This window comes from Marmota flaviventris, chromosome 16 (genome assembly GCF_047511675.1).
Source record: "Marmota flaviventris isolate mMarFla1 chromosome 16, mMarFla1.hap1, whole genome shotgun sequence".
In the NCBI taxonomy this organism is placed as follows: Eukaryota; Metazoa; Chordata; class Mammalia; order Rodentia; family Sciuridae; genus Marmota; species Marmota flaviventris.
Window position 1 is genome coordinate 17,113,408 of NC_092513.1, and position 27,934 is coordinate 17,141,341.

The following is a 27,934-nucleotide window of genomic DNA, read 5'->3' on the forward strand; positions in this document are numbered from 1 at the left end:
TTTATTATTAGAGCATTATAGTTATAGAAAGTAGTTGAGTTCATCCTGACAAAAATCACACATGCATGCAATTCAATTTTAGTTCATGTTCCCCCCATTCCCCATGTCTCCTTCCTCTGCTGGTCTTATTTTCGCTCATCTATTTATTTTTGTTTAGTTCTTTCTACTTATAAATATATCAGAGGGAATTCCACTTTTATATGTGCACATTATTTTTAAAGAATTTGTTCTGCATTTCCTCCCCTTCCCTGATCCTCCTCTTGCCCTCTCAATTTCCTTCTTCTACACTACTGATCTTCCCTACAGCTTTACAATATCCGATCCTCCCCCTTTTCTTTCCTTTATCTTACTTTAGCTTCCACATATGAGAAAAAACATATGATCTGTGAATTTGTAAGTCTGGCTTACTTCACTTAGCATGTTCTCCATTTCCATCCATTCACCAGCAAATGCCATAATTTCATTTATAGCTGAGTAAAATGCCATTGTGTATATATACTGCAATTTCTTAATCCATTCATCTGTTGACAGATATCTAGGTTGATTCCATAAAGGAGTCACTCTTGAATAAATATTCATGCAACTGTTCTTGACTACAGAGTGACCCTGAGAGGCAAAACCAGAGAAGTGTTCCCTAGACATTCTAACACTTACCATAATCTGAAAACACAAAAATACTGCACTTGGATCTGAAAGATATGTGTGCATGCTTATTTTTGCTTATAGAACAATTACATGCAAGAGCTCGCTATGTAAATAACTAGAAATGCCAATTTATTAATGTTGAGTAAAACTGACTTTTTTTCACTTGTTTCACTAAAGGTATACAATTGCTATGGTTTCAGCAATTCCTTTTTTCATAGGTATTAAGTACATGACTTCATGGCTTGTTTCCATAGCAACAGCTTTACCAATTCAAATATCCCACATATACAACCTCTTTTCCTGTTCACTTAGTACTAAATTTTCATCTCAGTGGTATTCCTCTTTCTGAAAAACATTCATAGAATTTAAATGTGAAACCATATTAACAAGTAATCCCCGCAACTCATGTTAACAGTGACCCACTATGTCTTTTGAAATGAAAATACCCTGCCAAAGGAGCGAAAAATCTTATGAATGCTTGCTAGGCTTTTGTATTTATGGAGTCCTCTCTTTATATTCAGTATGCTCATGATAGTGACTGTTCCTAGGATGTCATTTTCAGTGGAGAGACTGCCATATTCCTGTAGTGCATCTTCCAGTTCAGTTTCTTGAGAACCACTGGGTTTGCGTTTGATCTTAATTCGACATACATGCTAGGATTATCTATAGGCTTTCTCTGCAGTTTTGTCTTGTCAAATGCAAAGCTCTTCATGACTGATTCCTTTGCTTTTCCCTGGTGATCAGCCCTATCTGAAGCTTCTAGAAAGCACTTCTCTGATGGTTGAGAACCTCAGCCCAAAGGCTACCTTGATGCCAGTGTCACCTTACACACCCTTTCTTAAGGACTCGTGCTCTGGGACTTAGGAGGTGTCTTCTATTCCCATTCAAACCTTGTCAGGGATGGGCCACTTAAATCAAATGCCCTTATCTGTGAAGTGGGAATGATAAACCTCTAAGGCATGGCTTCAGATGTTCAGATCAGGAGGCCCAAAACCTTTTTCTATCCTCACCATCAAATAATCATCACTGTAAAGAAACACCTTGATGACGAAGGCACTATTTTTATGAGCTTTTTGGGCTGGGAAAGAAATTCTACAAGGTTATAGCTAGTAATTACAGAATTCATGGAACCTTAACCTTTGAATTTTTTTTTTTTTTAAACAAATCAAGAAAAAGAGCTGGTGATGCACAGCTGTTCTCCAAATCAAAAAGATTCTCACCTGCCTGGGCTAATTTTAGTATAATCTTGCTTCTGGGGAAGAAGAAACTTTGGAAAATGTCAGAGATAACTGGAAGTTGGAAGACCCTTGGGTGTCATTTACATACAAGATTCTCCTGAAGCAACAATGAAGAATATTGCTCAAGACCTCTACTTACAATCAGAGAACTGAACTGTTCCCCATTGGAGTCTGGAGTGATCTGAAGCCTTCTGCTTAGTTCCTCTGACAGCTCCTGAGGGCTGGTTCGAGACACTGGGGAGGAGGGCGGTGGGGGCAGAGCCAGGCCAAGCGAGTCTCCAGCCATATTCACTTCTTCTGAAATGGTCTCCCAAGGCTTTCAAGGAATGAGACACTGGGGTAAATGCTAAGAACTGGGGATTGTCCTGTCCTCAATGAAAACATACAATAACCATGGGGATAGCTATAATTAACATGTAGTCAACACTTAACACGAGGCACACAAACTTCACGATCATTATGAGAAAGAAATGACTCCTGTCCCAATTAACAGATGAGCAAACTGAGACATGGACAGTAACTCTCTTGAGGTATAAGAGCTAGTGAGAGGCATGGCCACCAAGATGTGACCAGGATGCCTGGTGCAGGGGCGGTGCTTGCACACCTCTAGGGCACGAGCCAGCGCTCTGAGCTGCAGCCTCTTGACAGCATTTGTTAAATGTACTTGGGCTAAAACAATCTTCTCAGGAGTGCACCAATGATTTCCATGGGTTTCTTTTACTCTAACTGCTGAGGATTCATAATGAAAACAGCACAGATCCTACAAGCTGTAATTAAACACTGGAATAAAGCAACTTCTAGTGGATTTATTTTAAAATCATTAATTTGCTTTTCTAATTGTGATCACTGCAACAGTTTGTGAATGGTCTTCTTTCCAACTCAATGTCTAAAAAGAATATATTTCTAGCAAGGGAACAGAGCTGTTAAGACAGCATGGAAGTCAAGATTATTGTTTGACGCACCACTACCATTAAAAGAGAAGATTATAAACATTTCTATTGACCCAAATTTGTATTTTTTTTTGGTCATAAATTTCCTTCAAGATGTCAAAACAACTCAGTAAAAAGTTGACTGTGAGTCGTGAACAAGTAATAGGGCTTGTTCAACTGTTCAAACATGATAACCTGATGTCGTTTAATAAGATATGGTTAGACTCTGGGGGAAAAACAAATTACCAAGTGAAAGTATCTTCAGATTTTCATACTAGAAATAATGTTATTCCCTTTTGTGATGATACAGAGTCACATGTGTTTGTCAAATACGGCTTTTTACAAGCACTTGCTAAATTAATTAACACCAGATGGCAACCCATTCGCTGTGCGAATCATCTTTACATCCTAGACAAGAGTCACTGAGAAGGAATCACGACAGGTCCTCCTACCTCAGGGGTCTCTCCGCCTTCCGAGGCCTCGGGCTCCAAATCCTCGCTGATGTGCCTCCGAGAGCGGAAGCGTCGGTGTGCGGCCTCCTGGTTGATCTGCCTGATGTTATTGTCCGACTCCGAGGACACGTCCCTAAGAGTGGGGTGGGGGTGCAAGAAGGGGAGTGGCATTTAGAACAGCCCTCCGACAGTCTAACCTTAAGGGCAGCACGCCAGGACACCAGTGACACCCACTGACCACGGCTGCTTGCCAGAGAACTCTTCCATCTTATCTTGGGGAGAAATAAGGCAAGGTCCCTTCCAATCAAGTGCATGCTGTCTGTAGTGTAGCGGTCACAATTTTTAGGGCATCTTTCAGGTATACACAGTCATCCCTTGGTATCCATGAGGGACTGGTTCCAGGACCCCCTCCCCTTCCCAAGGAAACCAAAGTCACAAATGCTCAAGCCTCTCATAGAAAATGGCACAGTACCCATCATGGGCTCCCACACACTGTTATTGCTAGGTTATTTATAATACCTAATACAGTGTAAATGCCATGAAAATATTTGTTATCCTCCTTGTTTAAGGAATGACAATAAGAAAAAAAAAAAGTACAGGCATGGTGTTTTTTTTCCACGTATTTTTTCATCTGGGGAAACCATCAAGACAGCACTGATGATACCTCAAAATGTACTTCAGTATTTAAGAACAGGAATCAAAGTCCCCCAACCCATGTGGCACACGAGGCATCTGCAAGGAGGTGAGAGGCAAGCTCACACATGCAGCTCATTGGAACAAAATCCTCAAGGAGTCCAGCAATGACAAAGCAGCTACTTCGGTCATCAGCAATTGACCCAAGATAACTGACAGCATAAACTCATGGCTACAACTGGACAACAGAACTGCTGACCCAGCAGCTGCTTTCTATCTTATTCTGACAAAATCTCAAGAGTCCTAACACCACATCCTGCTTCCTTCCAACCTACTTTAAAAATCTGAATAAACACCAGGAACCAACTTCCCAAGTCCACTGGGATTTAAAGAATACTAAAACATCTTTTTGGGGGATAGTGAGAGGGGTCACATAAGGTTCCCAGTTCAGGATTCGAATACACTGATGTAATCTTGAAAACATTTTTGCCGCATATTACAGGTAATGGTCCTTTGGGGGAGAAAAACTCCTCAGAGGCTTTCAGGGTAGAAGTTTAAATTCTAAAATGCTTTCCAGAGGAAACTCTCAGCACACTTTCAATAAGATCTGATATTCCATTAACAAAAATTATGTTGCAAGTTGATATTACGGACTAGATGAAAAAGTTATTTCAGATTAAATGAAATATAATATTAAGAGCCCAATTATAGATTCTTTCTAAAACAAAGGTTTTAAAGTTTCTACTGCAGTCTCAGACTAATTTATGCTATATCCCAAAAGGTGCCTGCTGAGCCCCCGAGATAGTGACTAGTCTGCAATTAGCAGCTGTTGGCAAGTAAGTGGATGACTTTTCAACACGGACTTCCTCAACAGCTGAGCATTTCCAACGGACATCTTTACACTATGAGCTTTCCTGGTCAAGGGGCAAGTGTGCAGGTTAGTGTGCTTCTATTTAATCTACATTTAAATCATAATTCCTTATCATTAGTGTCTGGATTAATGTTTTATTGTATTTGTATGCCCAATACACAAATGTTTGTCACTCTTAACTAAAGACCTTCTTTGCCTATTGTACAGTTATATTACATATAACTAGAGTAAAACAGTATACTTCATAGAGATCTTCAGAAAACATTATGATCATAGAGGGAATTATTAAAGTCAAAGGATGTAAAAGTATATTAATAAACTTCTGAAAGCATGAAAACGGAATTATGAAAAATGACACTTGGCTACATTAGCAAACAACGCTGTATGTGTGATTTTATGTAGTTGTCATTTTTAGATGACATCCAATTCTTAAACACACAATGGCTGAAATACAATCAATAGACAACAGAAAAATTTGGAAGAAAAATGATCAGAATACATTCATAAAGTGTGTGAACAATTTCAGTAGTAAGGCAAAGGAACAGTACACATCCTCTTTCACTTTTTGAGGATGTAAGCAATTTCTCTTTAGGACAAGCAGCATCACTTGAAAATATTTCATATCCAAGAGTTTTGTCAACATTTTAAATCTTCCTTGAAATGCCAGTTGCAGTCACACCAAGGGTGTAACCTGTTCATGCTGCTAAGTGTCTGTCCCTAAACAAGGTGCGTTGTACATGCCAGGCTCTTACAGGGACTTAGAAAGGTGGAGAATAAAGATTTAATGTTACTATGTCTGTATCTTTCTTCCTTCAGAAATATATGAAAATCTACTGTGCCAGATTTTTTTTTTTTTTAAAAAGAGATGCATTTACAATCAATTATGTCAATTTTCCTTATCCAATGAGCTCAAATAATCAGTGATCAGTGTGAAGTAGAAATAATTAAACAGCAAAAGAAACAAGATAACTCTGAATTTGAAATTCCACCCAGGGGCTTTCATGGTCTTAAGTAGTAATGGGGAAATGTTCACACGTGGGAGGCCGCTGCATTTAATTAAGTGAGTGAGCGAGGGGCTGGCGAAACCGAGACTAGAAGTTGAGAGTGCAGGGCCACTTACGATTATTTCTGAGAAATTAACCACTTCAGTCCCAAGTTTTCAGTTCTGCAAATATTTCAGTGACACAGATGTATTAAAATAGGTCCATATTTGTTGCTCTAAGTTTATGTAGGTGTTCCATAACTGGGACGATGGGACAAAAGGGAAAATGGAAAAATGACTTTCCTGGGGGAAAGAAAATAAGAGGAGGCTATTTCAGTCTTCCTTGGGTCATTGCTTTTCATACACATTCTTCACTGACTTTTGGGGAACATGGCAAGAGAGAGCATGGGTCCACCTGCCTTGAAATCAAGCTTAGGGCCAGCCACAGAGGAGTGTGTCAGATCACTTCATCCATGGTGCAGTAGTGACTGCAGGGATGACCTGAAGCAGTGACTGCACCTCCAGTCACTTCCAGAAGTGGCCCCTGTTGGACAGTGGTCCACTGAGAATGTATTTTGCTGCCGTCCAGGAGTAGAGCAGCACAAGGCTTCTGAGGACCTGGACAGAAGAGGAAGGCCGGTCGGCTGAGACCGTGCAGTGGCCCAGGAAGGGCATGCCCCAGACTCTTGGTTCTTGCTTCAGTTTGGGGGGATGGGCTTCTACCCACAGGACCCAAAACAAGAGAAAGCAATGGTGACAGGCCACTGAAAGAACCAGGTCTGTGTCTGTGGGTGGCAAGAGAGCAGGGCGATGAAGAACCCCGTGGGAATGTCCCAAGGGCAGCAGGGAGTCAATGACAGAACTCAAACCTGTTCTCACTGGGCTTGTAGCAGGTGGTCACCATTTGGCTTGGCACAAACAACCACTGTCTGACCTCTTGACTAGGATACTCCCTAACAGCAGCCATTTCCCTCTAATGGTGCTGCAGCATTCTGTGAAAACTGGGTTATTTTTGAATTAAATCAATTCTCAAAGATAATTCTGGGGGTCCAAGTTCTTTTGACCGGACCTAACAAAATTGAGGGAAAAGAACCCCAATCCATGAAAGTACAGAGGAGATGAAAGGTCTCTGTCAAGGAGACCGACATCCCCCTGACTTTTGTCTTGCTTTCTAGAAGCCGAGCCATCTGGAAAGGAAGGCATCTTTGTGTTCCACCAAGTTCTGCTGATGTCCTTCCTGGCTCAGCCGCTCCCTCTGGTACTGATGCCTCACTGACAGGGACAGCCATGTCCAAGTTTCTCCTGGAACCTGAACTCATGCCAAGAACTGCATTTCCCCTCGCTGCTCCTGGCTTAGTGAGGAGCCAGCATTACGTGGGGCGCACCCTCTGGTTTGCTTTGGTTCTCTGGAACACACTGTCCTCAAAGGTGGTACTGTTTTTCACCAAGTTACTGAGGTACAACTGACACACAGAATCTGTACTTATTTAATGAACACGTGGTGATGAGTTTGGAGATGGAATGCAGAGAAAACACTCCAAAGTGTCTTCTCAGGAATTCCCTCATCAGAGCTTCATAATTCTGTGAGGTCAAGAAAGTATCAAGTGTCCCCATTTATCTCAAAACCGCAGACTTCAATCTGCAAGGTACCGATGAACAAAGCTGAAGACCTTTCCATCTGTGTGTTAGCTACTTCTGCTTCTTCCTTTGTGATTTGGTCCCTTTATTGTTCCTGATCCCTCTTCCACAAAGGTCACGTGATACTCTGGCCATCTTAGCAATGCCACCTTTTCAGGTGCTGTCTGGGGGCAGGTGGAGGAAGGTGCTCCATTAGGGTATAGTTACTACTTCCCATCACTGGATGCAGCCAAGCCCAAGAGGGGTCCATGGTCAATTTTACTACAAACACCTAAAGTAGTCAAATGACTTATCATACTTTTAATAGCTAAGATTTTTAATGAGAGGAAATATGTGAATAAATAAAATTATGAGCAAATAAATAGTATCAACTAAATCATGTCCATTTGTATTTCTATGGGAAAAAAAGATAGCCAAGAAGAGTTCGGCATTACCCCAATGTCTTGATAGTTATGCTGTTCTGGGAACAATGGGCTAATGGGCAGTCCAAAGTGACCAAGGACAAATGATACTCATGAGAACCCAACTTGGAGGCTCAGGGAGGATCAGGTATTCATTGCTCCAGATTCTGTAAGCTTTACTTCCAAATTAAGTAAAACTTAAACCGGCCAAATTGGTCACCTTCTCCACTTTAGTCACATGCAGAGCATCTCTGCGCTCTCTCAGAAAGGTTTATAAGAACACTTCTCAGTATACCGCTATCACCACCTATCTAAAAAGTATCACTAGCAAATTTCTTTCAGAATATGGGTTGAAGAGAAAATGTTCTCAGCTAGTATTCCTGCCTTCATTGCATATTGAGAATTATACAATAATTGATAACTCCCCACTCGTTTTGATTGCTAGGAAGCTCGTAAGTTCTAGAATAATTTTTCTTTTCCGTAGTACTTTGGTTTTGCTCTTTCTTATGTACCACTAGATTTACATCTTGCTCTGCATTATCATTTAACAACACCCTGCTTCAAAACCTTTTATAGTAGTTGAGGTTTAACTAGGATTCATTTGCTTTTGTGAAAAAAAAAAAAAGGTGAGGGAATAAAACATCAACTGGGTCACTGCATCCCTGAAGCTGGTGAATGATTAGAATAAATAATAATTATTAATTCTTACTTTCCAAATCTCTAATGCATTTCTAATCATATAAAGGGGATAATATATACATTTCCCAAAATGCAAAAAAAAAAAAAAAAAAGCTTTTCAGAGGGTTTCCAAATCCAATAATATAAAGAAATAAAAATCAAACAATTCAAAGGAAAACAGAAAACTGCAAAACCCGTTTGCTTGTTTTGCATTCTGGGTCAGTCAGGAGAATCTGCTAAAGGAGAGGGAAGCAATACAATCATTAAACATACAATAACTCCTGGAAAAACAGATGTCAGGATTCCATGTAAAGAAGACGTGCGAAGCAAATCAGCTCATACTGAAACTGCAGCACAAGACATCAGGTGACAGCGTCTTCCCTCCTGACCCACGTTCGCTGGCTCTCAAGTCCCCACCTCAGTGAGGAGCCACTTGCTTGACTGACACATGGTTAATTTCCCAGTCTCGTCCCAGAGTCACCCTATTCACACCTAATCTGCAGGGGTGACCGGGTGCCCCCACACTGTGTGGTACTCACATTAGGCTGGGGCGGTGCCACTGCGTGGTCCGGTTGTTGTGATTGACATAGTAAGTACGTCCCAAGTTGTCCACCTTCTCTTCCCACCCTGGGGGCAAAGGGGGAGGGGGAAGCTCCTCCTGGTGCTGAGAAGCCGAGTCGTTGGAGTCAACAACTTCCCACCCATGCTGTGGAACAAAATTCAATGAAGATTATGAGGTTATTTCTTCAGATGGTGGGGAAAGAGCCAGTGTTCTGTGACCTCCTGCCTTGCTCTGCCATGCCCTGGTTCTTGCAATGGCTTCGTGTGTCACATTTGGATGAATTTCAAAAAAAAATAAAAAATAAAAAAAAATAAATGTAAGTCTCAAAATCTTTTGAGCAGTGGTCTTACTCATGCTGCCTGCCAAGAGGACTCCACTGCAGGGAGCCACACAGGTTGGGATATGCAGTCTGTGAAGTCACTTAAGTCACATTATACCCCTGTCATGTTTCCTGTTATTCTGACCTGAATAACAGGGCTGTAGGAAGCCAATGACCATGGGCCTCGTTACAGCTGACATTCACTGGACATCTCCTGAGGGTAAAGGTGAGCCATAAACCCAAATGTTCTAACAGAAAGCATGGCCCGGGTGATCGGAAAGCCCAGGGCTCTGATGGTCCCTGGAGGATGGCCCCGAGGCCAGCATGGAGAGGAAGGGAAGCCTCTGCCCTGGTCAGCTCTAATCCCAGGAGCCAGAAGAAGTTGTCCAGAAGCGGCTGCTGCAGCCTCCTCAGGCTCTGCACACAAATAGGCTTCGTGGTACCGGGGTGAGAGTGACATTTTCACAACGCATACTTTAGGCATTAAGTATTGCTTTCCTAACATCCCCTAGTAAAGTCACTGGAAAATTAAGTAATTCACTGGTTACTGCAGTTGGAAGGCAAGAAGAGTGTAAAAAAATTCCTTGGATTTGAAATAAAAATCTGTTGCTGTGCTGACGATACATCAGCCTCCACCACGGCCTGCCACCCACTGCAGTCCTCTCCACGTGTGGGAGCTGCGAAGCCAACAGCCAGCGCCACCTGCGAACATGGCTTGGTACTGGTGGGGGGTTGGTCAGCTTGCCCACAACACATTATTCACGTATCGAGTATACGTGACAGCTGCAAACAGATGTGGAGACAGCCTCAGAGAGGCCTGTTCAATGGGCACTTTCAGAACAACGAGAGTGTGTCCAAGGGAACAGCACTGTCTGAGGCGTGTGAAGAAAGGTACAAGGGGACCCATGGCACAGGTATGTGACCAGAAAGCTGAGAGGCCACTATGCTAGGAGGGCAAAAAAGTAAATTGCTCTGGACAACTAATCTCAAAATGGTATTTCCAGAGGAGAGCTCTTCTAATGCAGGCTATCACCTGTGGGTCAAATGAATAAGAAATGGAGAGAGACCTTCTGAATCACCTTAGCCCACCTCTGAGGCAGCTTCAGGTACAACAAGGAATTTAGGGAGAGCTGAGAGCCCAAAGCAACAACAGCCCTGGCGAGTGAGGGGAGTCTTGGGGCAGAGGGCTGTCCACAGAGTATTCCACACTGTCTAAAGACCCACTGTCCAGTTAGTGTCACAGGAGGAGGAAAACAAGCTCAATTTTACTAAAATACACTGGTAGACCATCAAAAATGTATCTGGGGACACTAAGTGTTCTCATATTTAACTTTATAAACTTCTTTCCTCTTTCAATGACAAAGCCTCACAGTGGAATGTCAGGGCACTGAGCCAGGAAGGCAGGCCAGGGCCTGCGGCTCCTCTGCATACCTCCATGTCGTCCCTCTGCTCACTGTTCTCGTCATCTTGACCTCCATTTTTCGGCATGTAGGCCATTTTCAGCCGCAAAAATCCCTTCACTCGAGATTTATGACTGCGTAAAGGGAGAAAATTGGTCATAAAGGATATGGCTTGCTTACACCCTTCCTGCTTACAGGGACTGCTGAAATTGTCCCCCAAGAAACCAGTGCCTGAAGCCAGCAGGACAGCACCCCTCCCACGCCCACCCCAAGCCTCACCTTCTTGGGCGGAGAAGAAAATCCTTAAATGTATAGGGTCGCTCCATGGTTGGATCTTCTGTCTATGAGAAGAAAAAGTAAGTTAGGCTTCCATGCTCCTGACAGTTTTGTGTTTTGGAGACAGAAATCTGGGTTCTAGAGAATACGTTTTCATACTTTAGAACGTGGCCAAGGTGAAAGGAACCTGGTTCCTCCACTGGTACTAGATGATTGATTGAGCATTTGATAGGACACGAGGTTTTGTCTACTTAAGATCCACTAGATGTCACTATCCACATCGGGTTTTAGGAGCCAACCGCTGCCACAGACAAATGACAAAATTATAGCCATTGCTGCCAAGTGTAATTTCTAACTTCAGGGTGCGGCCTCAATCTCAGGGAGTTGATCAGCTTCAGAGAACCAAGGGTCACTGGTGTCTTATTTTCCCTTGTGACTCAAGAAATCTAAATGTAGAGGCCTCAAGACCTAATTTTTGAAGGCAACTTTATTTCTTGCATTAAAACATCATGCCATTAGCTTAAAAGAATTGACAGATTTATCTCCAGCATAGAGACCAAGGAGTGCCACCAACTGATCCTCTCTTGGGACTTACTTTTTAAAGCTAGGAGCTTTAAAATGAGATGAAATCTGTTCATATGAAAAGAAATCAGTATTCACTTTATTGTACGAAGTTGTCTGTCCTAACGAAGCAGGATATTGGGAAACATAAGTGTTGCTATTATTTTAAAGGATTTTAAGATATATTTCTAGTTGTAGATAAACACAACACCTTTGTTTATTTTATGTGGTGCTGAGGATTGAACCCAGTGCCTCACACGTGCTAGGCAAGCGCTCTGCCACTGAGATACAGCCCTAGCCCTGCTACTTATTATTTTAAAAAAATACTACACTTGTAAAACCTCAAATATCTAGACCCTTCAATTAAATGCAATTTAAAATACTTACTTTTATAGCAAGAGACAAACCACAGTACAATGATTTAGTATACAAAGGATGTGTATGCGCAAACTATTATATTTGAAATGGTATCAGCTGACGTCATTCCTTGCTTTAACCTCTCAATAGCTTCCTATTTGTCTCGTAATAAAACTAAAATTCCTTCCTATGACCTACAAGGTATATGACTGGGTTTTTAATTACCTTTATCCTCATTATGAACCAGTCTTCCTGACCACTCCTCATACTCCAACCATACCATCCTGGCCTCATCTGTCATCTGTGCCAATCACATCTAATCCTGCTGTAGTAGGACCCAGCCCCTGGCAGGTCTTTCTGCTGGACAGCTGACTCCAGATGGCCTGGCTGTCTCCATCTGCCATCTCACCCCCAGAGCCCTCATCTTAAACTGTCACCATGGAGCCTACCTCGTCTTCCTCTATTGTACCGCTCTCCTTTATCTTCCCCTATTGCTATCTGAAATTATCCTGTACTCTTGTTTATTGATGAGTTTATCATTCATCTCTTCTAGGATGTAAGCCCAGGAGATCAGAGACTTGAATGTGCTCACCTGGATTGCTGGTGCCAAGAGCATTGCCTGGCGCTCAGCAGGCACAGATGTAAGTTTATTTGCTCTATCAAAACTACTGAGGCCCTGAAATTCTAGTGTATCACTGAACAAAGTCAGTTATATTCTCTGGACTGTTCTTAGTTAAAATAGTAAATCGAAATCAGACATTTTGGGAACATTTTCTACCAAAAAAAGTTAAATATACATTACCCATAATGGAACATTCAGTAATCAAGAATTCTACTGCTGGTATTCCTTCATTTTTTCATTTATTCAAGCAACAAACACTTCTAGAGCAGTGACGGGTGGCTATGACACAGTCCTGGCCTTGGGGTTCAGCTGCATGGGTGGGGCCGTCACAGTGCAGGGGGCTCTGTGGCTCCACACATCCACTGACATGGGGCCGCTACAATCTCTAAGACTTAGGGTGGAGGGAAAAGACTGGCTCTGACTTGGGGATCAAAATGATTCTGGAGTGAGTGGGCAGGTTGTGGCAGGTGGAGAAGTGGGAGGAAGAACAGCACAACCTTAGGGAACCCACAGCATGAGCACAGCTTACAGGATCTTAGCACAAGGACCCGGGAATAGAGGAGAGAGCAAGGGAGTGAGTGGGGAAGAGCAGCACTCAGCAGACTCAGAAGTGAATCTGTGCACACACCATGTAGTTCAAACACCAGCACTTCACAGATTGAGTGGTCTGTGCCCTGGCTTTGTGTGGCCCAGAGGGTCCTTACCTCTCTGTGCTCCAATGTCCTCATCTACAAAATCAATCAGTGACTGGATCTTAAGAGAGTTGTTGGGAAGGTTAAGTCGGTTAGTTGTAGTGGCTTACCACAGTCCTAAGGTGCCTACCACACCTAACAAGCTTGGCCATTATTGCCATGAGTCGATTCTACATTTTCATGTCACAGGAGTATTGCCAACTCAATGCTGGGCAACAAGAGGCAGGGCACTAAAGATGAAAATTCACCTTCATGGAAATTCTCCAGCCTGAACAGGATGGTAACCATGTAGATAACTACATGCATTTATCCAGGTCACAACCTGCTCATGCTACCTGGAGAGAAGCCAGGTGGGGATCCCAGGAGGGTACCAAGGATGCTCCTAGTGAGAAGCCATCACAAATAGATGCAAATTCAAAAGAACATACCCTGCTGTCATCCTAAAGAGGATAGTTGCTTTAGCAAAAAGTACAGTCACTATGACACATGGTGAGATAAATTATTTTTGCAGGCAAATGGACAGGGGGAGGGTCTCCTAGGTCTTCAAACTCAAAATCTGCCTGCAACCACCAGAAGCTCCCAAGCTTCAGGCTACTCCTGTCCCCCACACCCTTGACTGTGCCTAGGCACACTGATGCTGGGGTGGGGTCCAGCACTATGAACAACCTGCCAATTGTTGGACAGGTAATCTCTCTCCCTGGTCTTAAGTTTCCTCATCTGGAAAATATACTTGGGAATACATAAATACCCTTCAACTCCCTCCACATTCCATGACACTGGATTCTGCACACAAGAGAAGGATCAGTTGCCACGAGCTGTAAATAGAAAAGGGGTGAAAGAATGTTGACCACCTTGGCTACCCTCAAGTACTAAACAGCAGCTAGGGCAGCACCCTGAAAATGCTTTTTACTTTGGGAAAAGCTAAAGGTCAGAAGTTAGCCATGGCTGCACCAAGCAGCACTTGACTGAGGTGGGAGACGGGAACATTGTAACAAGAGCACTCTGCCCCCGGGCACTGCCCACAGAGGTGGGGTTTTTGGCTGGGCAGAGGTGGGAGGGCTGGGGTCTCTACAGGCAAGGGAGCTACAACTGAGCAAGAAGAAAAAGCTCAGAAGCACAGTGAGAAAACCCCATCAGAATTTCATTCTGTTGTTAATACAAGCCCCAGAGTTATTTTTAATCCCTAAATAATTGGTAGATACGACTAATCAAATACTCTATGAACTTTTAAGTAATTATGCACTGAATTTAGCAAACAAATGTGAAAGCGCAGTTTAAAACAATCAACAAACACATACAGTTACAGCTATCTAGGTTTGCTCGGGTGCCCAGAGTAGAAAACAAGAGATACTGCGTTTAAGCTGCAGGCGACAGGACCCGCAGGCACAGCCTTCCATTTCTGCTGCTGCCAGCATCTCCTAGGTAACACGCATGTCATCCCAGCCACCAATGCCTCTGCTTAGGAGCACTGGACCAGCTCTGGGGCTCTGTCACAGAGCTGGATGGAAACTTGGTCTCATCGGTGCATGCACCCTCGTTCTATGGAAAGCACCCTCATTCTAGGAAGACATGCTATCTTGGTTAAGGTTAATAGGCAACTCACCCATCTCCCACATAGCAGTCAATAAAGCCTTACAGAGCCCTCTTCTAAAGCCTGACTTTTGGAGACTTCTTAGAGTAAGTATTCAGGTTTCCTTAATTCTCTGACCTACATAGAGGGTCAGCCTACCAATCCTATTTGCCCTCCCCTGGCTCCCCCTTCTTTTACTCCTCGCCTTGTAATGAAATGAAATGGAAAAGAGGTATTAAAGATGAGCAGTTAATCTGGAATAAAGCGATGGAAACAGAGGTGAATCCTACTTCCTATCTACTTTCCCCACAAATAAAACAGGAGGATTGAGTCTCACAACCACACATGAAAGTGAACCACAATTCCAAAATTTTCTTCCTGAATCTGGAAGTATCTGGTAAGAACCAAGCATTGGGGAATCCATGATCAGAGGGGGAAAAGGCAGCTGAGAACTGAGGCAGTGTGTTTCTACCATGTGGAACCCAGGCTTCCACTACCGCCCTCCCCACCTCTTGGTTCCCAGCTGCCTCCTCCCTGTCTTCTGGCAGAGTGCCAACCTGGACTTGCACCAATGGCTCACAGGCCCAACAGGACACTTAATTAACCCAGGTACCCAGCTCCTGGCAGTGGGCTGTGGAGGAGTACGTGGGTCAGCTCCACAATGCCGAAGAGCCTGTTCACCTGTAGGTCTCCACTCTGGAGCTGCTGTTAGGTGAGCCCTGCAAGGGAGGCTAAGCAAACCCTCTAGTCTGCCTGGGAGGCATCTCTAGGACAGGAAATTCATGACTGAAAATGGGGACACTAGAAGAGCCAAGCCTCAGAATCTGAAAGTGAGTTTTTACATTGTAAACACCAATATCCACTGGCAACCATAGCGACAGGCCTCTAGAGTTAACAAGGAAGAGTTCGCCAACAATCAGTTATGTGGCCTCCAAGATGTCCTTTTCCAAATCACACACAAAACATAAAACAGAAATATTCAAATTATCAAAAACAATTTCCTAACAATCATGAGAGTCTACCCCAAATCCACTTTCCTGTCTCGACCCTTGCTTGTCCCATTCCTAGTTTAGATGAGGGGTATCACTGAGGGCTGGCACCATCTGCAGGCAGAAGCAAGCAAGGCAGAGACAAGCAGCTTGGGAGGCTGGGGCAGGAGGATCGCAAGTTCAAAGCCAGCCTCAGCAGAAAGAAGGCGCTAAGCAACTCAGTGAAACCCTCTCTCTAAATAAAATACAAAATAGGGCTGAGGGTATGGCTCAGTGGTTGAGTGCCCCTGAGTTCAATCCCTGGAACCTCCCTCCTCCTCAAAAAAAAAAAGAGAAGGGCTTATAATTTCTTGGGCAACAAGACAATGCCTCATTCCAGGTTTCAAATGCTTTAAAATAAATAAGTGAATAACACGTCAGCATGAAGGAACAGGCAGTAATACAGATTTGGAAAACATCCAAAATGCAAAGCCTCTTCCTTATCTAAATTAAATATATTTAGTATGGTACATATGTAGAATTGGAGAGAAACAGCCTCAGGTGAGGGAAAAGAAATAAAAAACTCCCACCTGTGGTGCCCCGGTAGTGAGAACTCTTATCTGAGGAAAGAAGAATCTAGAATCAGGCACTTTTGACCTCAGTCAGGGATCTCGGGTTTGATTTTCCCATGTGCCATTCCATGTGGCACCCCACTTGCCACGTATGGCTCCGTAAGCTTAAATCTTGATTAAAATGAAGTAGAATTATAAATTCAGCTCCCAGGCAAAGCCACATTTCAAATGCTAAACTCGCAGGTGTGGCTCCTATAATGGAGGCACCTGGCCACACCACAGAGGAACTTGTTTCACTGAACCATCCTCAAAAACTATGTCCTATCTATACATGGATATTTGTTGAAGGAGTGAATTCTCCAGCAGAGCGTGGGGCCATATCAAATCAATCAATAGTCCTACACCCAGGTTCCTTATTCCCTGAAAAGGCTTGGGTGAGCTGGCAGGGGCCACTCGACCACCACGTCCTTGTTTCCAATAGCTTCCTTGAGGACTGATAAGACAGCTGGAGCACTTTTTTAGATTGATATTTTCTTTTATCCAAAACTTGGTCCTTCTGACAAATATTGAATCTATGGGTCATAGATGATCTTTTTTGACAATGCTTATGGAGCCACCAAGAAGAGAGCAGATGTTATTCATTCCTAAAACAGACTCCAATGCTAGTTTCCATGTTACACACTCACACTCGTGCATTATCAGATTCAATTAATGACACTCTGCAATTTTTCCCTAAGTATGCTTCACATATGATCAAATACGTATGTACAGGAAAGCACCTCAAATCCTGGGACCAGAAGCCATGCCCTTTCAGAATATGCTACTTAGGTTCCATGACCACAAGGAAGATAAAGAACATAACCTGAGTCCTCTCTTGTGGTCTTTGTGGTTCATTCCCCTGAATGGAGTTGGCTCAAAAAGCTAGTCACCCTGGAGTATGGGGAGGATGGAGGTCTGCTGCAGGCTGCTCTTCAGGCACATGCGTAACTGGGAGGACCCATCATTCCATCCACATGGCTCACGTTGGAGTACACATCCACTCCAGAGGGTAGCTGTTCCACCCTCTTTAACCTGGTTTTAATTCTCCCCTGGGCCTCACACTGCTTTCTTTGAAAGCTCACACTAAGAAAGCTGTAAGCCCCAACAGGGTCAACACTAGCTAAGACACACAGCAGGTGGGCAATGCAGAGACTCAGGGAAATGAACATCAGGGGAGACCCACCATTCAAAATCCCAAGGTGAAGTCTATTCCCTTTGCTGACTTGGTCTCTTGAAGGGGAACATTCTTCTGTTCTCTGGAAGCTATGGCCCACCTTTCAAAACCATCCACCAGCAAATCACTCAAACAGGGCTTAATGGCACATCGTTAAATATTTAACTTATGCCTCTTATAAGCATCTTAGCCAGGGTGTGGTTTGTTACTTTAGGGAAAGGGCACTTGGGGGCACCCAAAGAACCAACCAAACACCACTGTTTAAAATCATGACAAGATTATAGCTTCATCTGAAGAGCGCGAGTAGAAACCTACAGATGCAGCAATGCAGAGTCTTTCCTCACAACACACGAGACATTCATATCCTCTCAATGTGAACCAATGAAAATAATATATTTTTTTGATGACTTAGGAATTGGTCTCGTGGAGAAACCACTCCCCTCCCCTCACACACACACCCCTTCCTGAGGCACCTTGGAGCTTCAGGTTTTTAAATAGAAACAAAAAATATTGCAATGCTATCACTTCTGGCTCCTGTCCTCGGGGAGGGAATGCATTTGAACCCTTTCTCCCATAATAGGTTCCGTGAGTGAGCAAGAGTCAACTGCTTGCTAGCACATTCCTTCTCAACATCTCCTCACAGCTTCCTCAGGAAGATCCAGCCTTGGCATTTAACGTACAGGAATGGCCCCAGTCTGCACACAGCGGGAGGCTTGCGCTACGTGGTTTAAGTCATTCTAGTTTATAGACTATTTATGCTACGCACTCAAAGCACTGACAAAACACAGCACCCTTGTAAGGCAGAAATATTTGACTTCTCACAGCTTCTGCTTCAGTTACTTTGTGCTGCCCAGGGGAAGAAGGCCAGGAGAAGATGGAACAATCTGGAAAGCAGAAGCTGGAATATGGAATGTCTACCTCCACCAGGTCTGATCCCACACTGTATCTACTGCCTCGGGTGGCAGGCAATAACCCCAGAAGCAGGTATAGCAACAACCTCAACTGTTTTGCCCATCTGAGCACAGAGGAAAGCCAGTGGCCGCACATGTGGTAGCTCAGTGCACTTTCTAACACTAAGGCAGGGTTTCCAGGGGTCAGGCCACTCAGAATCTCTTCTGTCTCCATGCCGACTAAGAAAGCTGTAAGCCCAACAGGGTAAACACAGGGAAGACACACAGCGGATAGACTTCCAGACTCAGGGAAATGAATATCAGCAGAGACCAAAGGGTGGATATGTGAGCAAACATACCAAGTAACAAGAAGAGGGGCTTGACCTAAGGAGATGTCCCTTCTGTGATGCACAAAGGTAGAGGAGTTAGAGCAGAAAAGAGATGGAGTTGAGGAGGCTGACAGGAGTGCTCATGTGACTCAGATACACGGGATCACAACTAAGAGAGCCTCTGTCCATCCTGTCACAGGGCCCACCTTCTAACCAGGAAGAGGGCGCAGCACAGGCTCCTCGCTGTGGCCTCTCAGTGGTGGCAAGGGAATGCCACTCTGCAAACACACCAGCTGGAAGCAATTAGGAGCCTCTACCCTCAGCATGCAACACAGACACGTAGCTGTCCTTACCGGAAGGTGACTAAGGGGCACGTCCACCTGGCCCAGGAAGTCGTCTCGTGTCTGTAAAGAAGAAAGCAAGTGGTTAATGCTGCCAGTTATTCAATGAGTGTCAGTAAAACATTCTTAAAAAAAGTTTCATTGTAAAAAGAGACAGAGGTTCAGAGCCTGACCCTGAATGCGGTGGGGACTGAAGGCAGAGGGCCAAGGTGAGGCAGAGAGAGCAGTCACCAGGAGACCCGAGCGCAGAAAACACTGCGCATCTCGTCTTCGGCTGTCTGAGACATTGGTTGGCATTTACTACCAAACAGGATGTTAAGGAATCATCTGCCAGGGTTGTGAGCATGTGGTCACCCAGGGAAATGAACATGGAAGGCCTCTGAGCGATTGGGAGTAGAGCTGGGCCCATTCTAAAAGGAAGATAGTACAGAGATGTTGGGAACATTTTAACAACTATTTGTTTATCCTGCACCATAAACCCAGGGCTTCCTGAGAGCTGAGTGTCTAGGGAAAGAATACATAGCTTAGTTATTAATAAATCTTATGAACTACAGATCCTAAAAGATGAACGCCATTTCAATCCAGTAAGTACACTGCTTGAAAATTTGGGGATCAAGTCCTATAATTTTTGAACATGCCAAACCCCTCCCTCTCTCATCCACCACACGGCATGCTTGTTCCTGACTTACATGGGACCCAGGTAGAATTCATTAGGAGATACACGTTGGACTCCTTTCAAGCTCTGGGAGTGACCAGGGAAGTCATAACTCAGGTTCATGAGTCTCTGGCCTGGACTACAGGGTGTCTCACAGGTGCGTCCACACCAGGTCTCACATTACAAGGTTTACAGAGTGGCCTCTGGTGTTCAGATGACCAGAGGTGCAAATCAGAACAGGACTCCTGCCACTCATGTAGAAATACGTAGCATACTGAAACATACTCAAAATGCATAAGAGCTGGAGAGTTCCTCACATGTCAAACCCATTCCACAGCTAGTTGAGGAAAAGCCAAAGGAGAGCCCAGCTTGCCTCACTCTGAATCCCAGGTCCTTACTTTCCCTCTGCTGATATACTCAGAAATATTCTAATTTGCAGAAACTACTTTCCAACTGTACTTGAAAACATTCTCTTCTTTCACTTAGTGGAGCAGTAGGTAAATATAAACAAGATCTTTTGAAATGATTTGCTCCAGGCTTAAGAATTTCCTTTTAGATAGTTAAAAAAAATTTTGATTAACTGGAAAGCCATCTCTGTCTGCTCTAAACGATGCATGAACGATAATGAGAAATCAAAGTCAGTGCTGATGGGGGTGCTCGTGAAGAATGAGATGAGCTCCTGAGCTCTCGAGACTTTCAGAACTTTTCTCAGTTCTCTCTGCCACAACCCACCATGGGGAGGCCTCATCTAACAGAAGACTATAAGGGAGGCGCCGATCAGTTCCTTACATTTTACCGAGAGCAGCAGTCAGCAGAAGGCCTGGAAAACAACAGCTTTGCTCCCCTGGGACTCATGCCAGTGTTAGTCCTCTGTTGGGCTGGTTTCATTATAGTTTTAAAACTGGTGTAAATGTCAGTACCATCATACAAGAAATGGAAATTTGTTGCCTATTGGCCGTAAGTTGTGTGTCTACCTAATATGAGTAGACTGGTATTGTCACCACCCCACCAATCCTCCTCTTCCTCCTCCAGTCACTGCTGATGTAGGAAGTCACAGAATGTGACTGATCATCAGAAGACAATATCATTAAAGCTACTCACGAGTCATAAGCCTAAGTGCATTTTTCCCCCCCGAAGTGCGTTTCAGCAAAAATTCACAAAACATCTAGGTGCCTTGTTGCTTTACTAGGGAGATGTCTGGGTTCTAAACTGATAACATGAGTTAAGCTCTGCCAGACACCTAAAGAGAGGAGACCGACACTGACGGTGCAGCAGCAAACCCTGCCAGAGTGCTCACCCTACTCAACGCTCGGTGCCAAAGCTGTGGTGCATCCTGGAGCAGCCCAGGAGGCAGGCACCATTATCTCACCCGTTTTATAGACAGGAAAGCTCAATGGTGTGTGACCTGCCAAGTTCCTGTCAGGCTGGCTCCCAGGCTGCTCTTAACCCACACTCTGCCACATCTCAGTGAGTGGCAAGAAAGCAAGGCGAGTACTGGCCCTGGGCTTCTCCCCGAATGCTGGCTTTCAAGGGTGAGGAAGGGGAACTCGGATGACAGCAGTCTCCTGCAACTTTAGGAGGTTCCATTACAGTGATTACTGGGTATATGGTCTCCTACTCCACCAGCTCCTTTTCTCCAATGAGACAGTTTGCTGAATTCCCCGAGGTACTGTGAGGCTGGGAAACTCACTCCTGCCTTATCAAGTTTCCTTGTCACGTTGGAAAAACAATTTCTAACACAAGTCAAAGATAAAGTAACCTCCCCACTAAAGGGAGGAGAAGGCTGTTATTTACATCAAGGAAGATGGAAATAAAATTAAATAGTTTATTTAAGAAATAAATTATTATTTATTAAATTATTATTTTTTAAATAAAACAGGAATCAAGCCCCAAATATTGCCAGCTCAAAATGAATGGGGTTAAAGCAACATTCCACCAGTCAATGGAAGATGGGTTGGCCAAGAGGCATAGGTTTCAAAACATCCTTTTGCTGCCAAAACTGGAGAAAGTTTAGGAAATAAAGTGTTTAGGCTAAAGGCATGACATGAATTTTTACAAACGGCTTCAACACTGCAGAAGAGCTGTCGGTGGGATGAGGGAGGACGAGGAGCTCTCCTGGAAGACTTCTCATGAGAAGATGTGCAGGAGTGTGACAGCGGGGGGATACCTCTGACACCTCTGTGTGATGGTCAGCTGTCAGGGATGGCATGACAGGGGCCCTGAAGAGACAACATTAAAGGCCCTCACAACTGTCTTAGGATGTCACCAGAGTGTGACATTTTATACCAATGTTATAAAAAATAAATTTTTAGTAATTTGTATTATAAAATTATTTCCAAACATCATGTTAACTCTAAGAAGCTACAAATTAACTTGTGAAGTGAATACTGGCATTTCTTGTGGTGATTTTAAAGTGGCAAGACACTGTGAATTTCAGCCTCCGCTACCTGCCATCCTGTCCTCCAGGGTGAAAACACTGCAGGCTAGTAACACAATTATACAGGTTCCCTTCTGCTGAGCCATTGGATTACTTTTCCAATTTAATGACCATGTCCAGTGGCACTCCTGACATGTGTCACGTAAGGTGAAACAATCCATGTTCCCTTAATGAAAAAGTGAAACACACACACAAATTAAACAGTGTCTCTTGGAGCTTGCTCACTACACACTGATGGACTATGTTCAGGCCCACTCCTCCCCACTTCAAAACCAATGATTTTTCTTAAGTCAGAAGGAAGGACAGCAGGGTGTGCCACGTCACGCAGAGGTGTGCTGCCGCTGTATGTGAAGGCCAGAGGCCCTGGGACCAGGACTAGCACACAGTTCCCAGGTAGCTCCTGGGCTCTTCCCCAGACTCCCCAGCGAGCACCGGTCAGAGCTGCCAGCTGTGAAGTGGACACCAGGCTTATCTGTCCTCATACCACACACGTGACCCAGCTTCTCAACACACCCATCAGAAGGACCACAGAGCCTCTGATCTTTGGGTCAGAGCTGGGCTTGAAGGATGGAGCACCAACGTCATCACACACCAGGTCTCCATTACCCGGTTTCTTCCAGCACAGGCCGTGGCAACAGCAGCAAGGCCAGGCATGGTGTGAACTTCCCACTGAAGCCGAGAAGTAGGGAAGGAGGCTGTGGAGGGAGAAAAGTACCAGCCACCAGGATGGTGGCCCACAATCACACTGGGGCTGCAAGGCTCCTTAGGCAAAGCGTATCAAGAAGTATGGGCAATTCTTGGGGAAAGTGACCCATGAAGTACTACAGCTATGGATCAAGGCAGTGTTGGGTCCCCCCCCCGTACCAGGGATTGAACCCAGTCGCATTTTACCACTGAGTCACATCCCTATCCCATTTTTTATTTTGGGACAGGGTCTTGCTATGCTGCTAGGGTTGTCCTTGAACTTGCAATCCTCCTACCTCAGCCTCCTAAATTGCAGGGATTACAGGCATGAGCCACCATACCTAGTGAGGGACTGTTTTTGAAGCTGTAAGCTGCAACCCCACAAGTGGTTTACAAAAAAGTTTTTCTTTTTACTGTTGCTAGGAATGGAACCCAGGGCCTTGTGCATGCTAGGCTAGCACTCAGCCACAGAGCTATATCCCCAGCCCCTATTTTTAAAAATAAAGTATAAAACAGAAAATATCAATGCCTTAACATGAAATACAAGTACTGTTTTGAAAAACTTATTTCAGTTACACACATACAAAAATGTGTGTGCTAAGAACCGATCCAGAATGAATCTCTCTTTGTGTGTCCTATCATCAAAACAATCTGAGGGCCACTCAGCCACAAAAAATAAAAACCTTCTAGAACAACTTATTGCCTAAAGTTTTACCCTGGAAATCACATAGTGACTTGCTAGATCAGAATTTCTTAAGACAAATGGAAGAAAACTACACAGAATTTACAACATAATCTACAGAATCAGCGTTTAGAGTAAAGACAATATAGTTCCTTTTTTTTTTTTTTTTAATGTCACACATCAAGGTAGACATCACAATTGCCTCTGACACAAAGCCAGAATCATGGCACCCGCCTTCCTGCCCAGCTCCAGTGCACAAGACCACCTCTGCCTGAAGCCTCCTCCTGCAGCACAGGGCTCTGCAGGCCGGCCCTGGTTCTACCAGGTGGGGCACAGGGACATTTTTGGAGTGACTTAGGAAGCATGTGCATTCTGAATTATCTAAACCACGACGGTTTAAGTAACTTCCACCGAAGACTTAAACCAAAGCTAAAAATACATCGTCTCTTTCGCGGTTGTGGCATGGGAAGTACCTAAGTGGCACAGATGATTCCTCCTAGACCCTCATTCCTCAGTAAAGTGAGAGACCAGCATTCTCATCACAGACAAAAGGAAAGAGAACCCTCGACTGTCTCTCCCTCTGCTCAACAGGCAGACACAATGGCCTCCATCAAGGAGGCTGCGGGGAAGAAGCCTCCACCATACAAGTCCCAGATTCACCACTGGGGCCTCGGGTTTCAAGATAAACTGCTGTGAAATATGTCATCAGTTACTGTCATCAAATGACAATCCTGTTACATTCCACTAAAACTAAAGAAAAGTGTCACAATGAAATGTTCTCTGAATGCTCATAGACTTACCAAAACTGACTTCATAGACCCCAGAACACAAGGCCAAGCAAGTCTCAGGTTTTTTTTGTTGTTGTTGTTGTTTGTTTTTAAATCCACATGGGTAGACATTTCATTATGGCTTTCACACTACCATCTCCCCTGCCATTTAGTCTTGAAAGGAAGGACTGAATCTGCCATTCACTAAAACACTGCGGTGTGTCCTGGAGACACTGATTCTTATTTATATCAACAAACAAGACTTCCATGTCAACAAAACCTCAGGACACTCACAGGAACACCATGCCAGGTGCGCAGGCAGAACTTCTCCGGGCTGCCTGTGACTGCTGTCAAGAAGACCATCTACCTTAAGAGAAGCTTTTTTAGGGGAAATTCAGAAAAAAAACAGAAGGTCCAGGGAGATAGAGCAAGGTCCAACTGTCCTGGCAGAGAAGGGAGTAGGCCTGCAATTGCAGTCTGGCTCTGGTCTGGGGCCCAACCAGGCATGTAAACTGCGTTGAGAGAAGATTTTCTTAGGTGGGCTCAAATGTGTCCTTGTTGCTCCAGGTGTCCAGCTATGAGGCATACAATATGCCTGATGGGTCCCCTCTCTGGGTGGGTGGAAGTGGCTCTAGAATAGGCTCTAGAATACTCAGTCCCCACCCCTGAACTCCAAATACAAGCATGTTTCCATTTGCAGGGTCAACAGAGGGCGGCAGGAATGATACTTTTTTTGCAAACAGAAGCATTTGATAATCAGAATTTAATACCCAGTGAACTCGAGGGGTGTGAATGCTGGGTAAGAATTCTGGGAACCAGACTCAAAACCTCAAGAGAGCTGCAGAGCTCAGAATCTCCTTAGCTCCTGCAGGGAGGGGCCAGCCACAGTCAGGCTGCACTTAGCACATCTTACTCTGGACAATCCATTTCCATTGCTCAGTGGCCACAGGCGGCAAGGGTCTTGCACTTCTGGGTAGAACAGCCCCACACAAGCCACGGATACCGACACTGGCATGAGCAGAATGCTGCAGGAATCTCGAGGGGGAAGTGCCTCATTCAGCCCAAGGTCAAGGTTAGGATGACTTTAGAGAGAATGTAAAGGGCATGCTGAAGGGCAGATGGGGTTGGTGGGTGGGGTGAGGAATGAACTGCAGAAGAATCAGGTTCAAACTGAGTGAAGAGGCCGCCTGTGGCATGGAAGTCACAGGGGGAAACAGAGCAGTGTGGGGGGTGGGGAGGAAGGAAGTGGAGTGTCCCATGTGGCTCACTTACATGAAAAGACAAAAGATTTTAAACTATGTAATAGTTTGGATATGAAATATTGCCATGTGTGTGACAATGAGAGAATGTTCAGAGGTGAAATGATTATGAGAGCTGAAACCTAATCAGTGGATTAATCCACTAGAATGGATTAAATGGAGGTTGGGGCTAGAGGAAGTAGATCATTGGGGGTATGCCTTTGGGGTTTATATTTTGTCCCTGGTGAGCAGGGCTCTCTCTTCTTCCTGGCCGTCATGTCCTGAGCTGCTTTCCTCTGCCACAACTCAGACCCAGAGGTAAGGAGTTGGCTGACCACGGACTGAACCTCTCCAACCATGAGCCAAAGTAAACTTTTCCTCTTCTAAGTTGTTCTTGCTGAGTCTTTTGGTCACAGTGACGCAAAGCTGACTAATGCAACTGGTAAGGACTGCATTTTAGGAGGGTTGCCTGCTTGGGGGCACCCACGTTGAGGTGTCACCATGAAGGTCTGGCTCCTCAGGAAGAGGAAGGCTTGGCACCCACCCAGAAGAGTCCACTCCTGGGCTCTCCTGTCAATAGGGCAAGGTTGTCAGCAAGGTCTTGGGCCCAGTACCATCAGTAATCCTCAGTAACCAATGTCCCTGACTTGCTGTTGATGTAAAGCAAACATGAAGACCGTAGAAGAATAAGTGCAAATAAGGGGAGAGTGGGATCAGACTGCTGCCCTCTCCAGACAGTAGGGTATCAGGAGCCCACAGGGTCTGTCACCTACAGGTTCATCACCTTTGCTTCCTTCCCTGTCCGGTGGGAGGCATCCTCCTCTCTAGCCCAGACATGGTTGGTTTCAGACAACTTATGGCAAGCTACAGTTGTGTTATCTTTTCAAGGAAAGAAGAGGCCACTACTTGTCACCCTTCAAGGTTCTGGGGCAGGACCTGGTGTCACAGTTATCCGTTTTATCTGCACAAAATCTCCAGGGCAAAGGCCACTGAAAGCTTCTTATAAAGCTATTGTATTTGTAAAAAAACAAACAAAAAAACCCGCAAATGTAAAAAAAAAAACGCTGAGGCACAATGTCATTCTCTTACCACCTCCTGGTGAAAATTAAATTTGATGAATAAATTAAAAAGATTTTAATGAACATAATTTGCTAAAAAATAAGCATTCTCATACATTCTATTTATTACAAAGCAAACTAATCTGAGACTGAATTTGGAAGTTTATTTAAATGAAAACGTGTCACTGGGTTCATTTAGTCACCTAATACTGTTTAATTCTGTGCTTCTACCTTTTGGTACAATTTGTTTTAATTTCTCAAGATTGCAGGAAAACTTTCTCAGGATAAGCGCCTCATTTCTTCTCTGGAGAAGTTTTTAGAATTAGATTTTCTACAAGTCATTTTAATAACAAATGTATAAAGAAAATATTCTTCTATCGTCTCTGAACTGGACCAAAGTACAGATGTTAATAACCTGAAATAGCAACAGTCACCCTTAGTCAATGTAGTCTTGGGGAACAAACTGGATGAAGGGGAAAAGTGAACCGAAGTTTCCCATGGACTCGAGGTCATTTTCATTCTTTGACTTCATTCCCAAGCTTGATGCTAAAAGCTCTTCCTCAGGGCATGGGAGGCTAGCAGTCCACCTCGCTGCCTGGCTGGCCAACCGCATCCAAGTGCAGAATCCCACAAGGCAGCAGACAGACCACAGGATAATGTCAACAAACTGCACTTTCATTCTTGGACTTTTAATGACCGAAGACTCTGAACTAGTGTCATCCAGGTTTATGCAAGGACACTGACCTTTCCTAAAGGCTCCACTAAAACAGCCTCATACTATGAGCTTTGGCATCCCTGGTGGATCCTTCCAAGTCTCCTCTCTGAACTCGCCATGTTTTGGCTGAAATCATATCGCTGGCCAGTGACTCCATCAAAGTTTGCTGGGGAAGAGCTCCAGCTAAACTCTGGGGAGAACCTCGGGACTGTGAAGAATGACAAGCTCACATGCAGTTTCCCACTCTGTGCCAGGCGCTGTCAGAAGGTTAAGGAACCTGCCCGAGAGCAGGCAGGTGGCAGCCTGCTGCGTCTGCCATCGGCTCCAGCACCCACACTCACCATCATCGAGAGGGGACAGCTGTAACTTCAAGTACCAATGCCTTCATGCAAACCGCGAACAGCTCCCACTCCTCAGGAAATTCTAGTTTGCTATGCTGCAGTGCCTGGTGCACACCCCCTGGGGGTCACACTTACCAATGCTGCCAGCTCCGAAGGAATGTGATCTGAGCAGTGTCTGCACGTGCATATTCTTGCATGTGCCCTTTTCCCCTTGCTTA

At 44.4% G+C, this 27,934-nt stretch overlaps 1 protein-coding gene across 2 annotated transcripts in view; it reads right to left on the reverse strand.

Annotated features, from left to right (window-relative positions):
• The window catches only part of Nedd4l (NEDD4 like E3 ubiquitin protein ligase), a 304,001-nt gene that overhangs the window by 54,570 nt on the left and 221,497 nt on the right, over positions 1–27,934 (reverse strand). The window contains exons 6-11 of one of the 2 annotated variants that reach the window (XM_027949006.2): positions 19,152–19,202; positions 11,028–11,089; positions 10,780–10,882; positions 9,007–9,173; positions 3,265–3,397; positions 2,023–2,199 (exon numbers count right to left, since the gene is read on the reverse strand). In XM_027949006.2, coding sequence (XP_027804807.1) covers positions 2,023–2,199; positions 3,265–3,397; positions 9,007–9,173; positions 10,780–10,882; positions 11,028–11,089; positions 19,152–19,202 — 693 coding nt within the window. Of the gene's footprint in view, positions 1–2,022; positions 2,200–3,264; positions 3,398–9,006; positions 9,174–10,779; positions 10,883–11,027; positions 11,090–14,004; positions 14,035–19,151; positions 19,203–27,934 lie in introns of those variants that run through there. The other variant, XM_071602714.1, reaches the window with a different exon arrangement.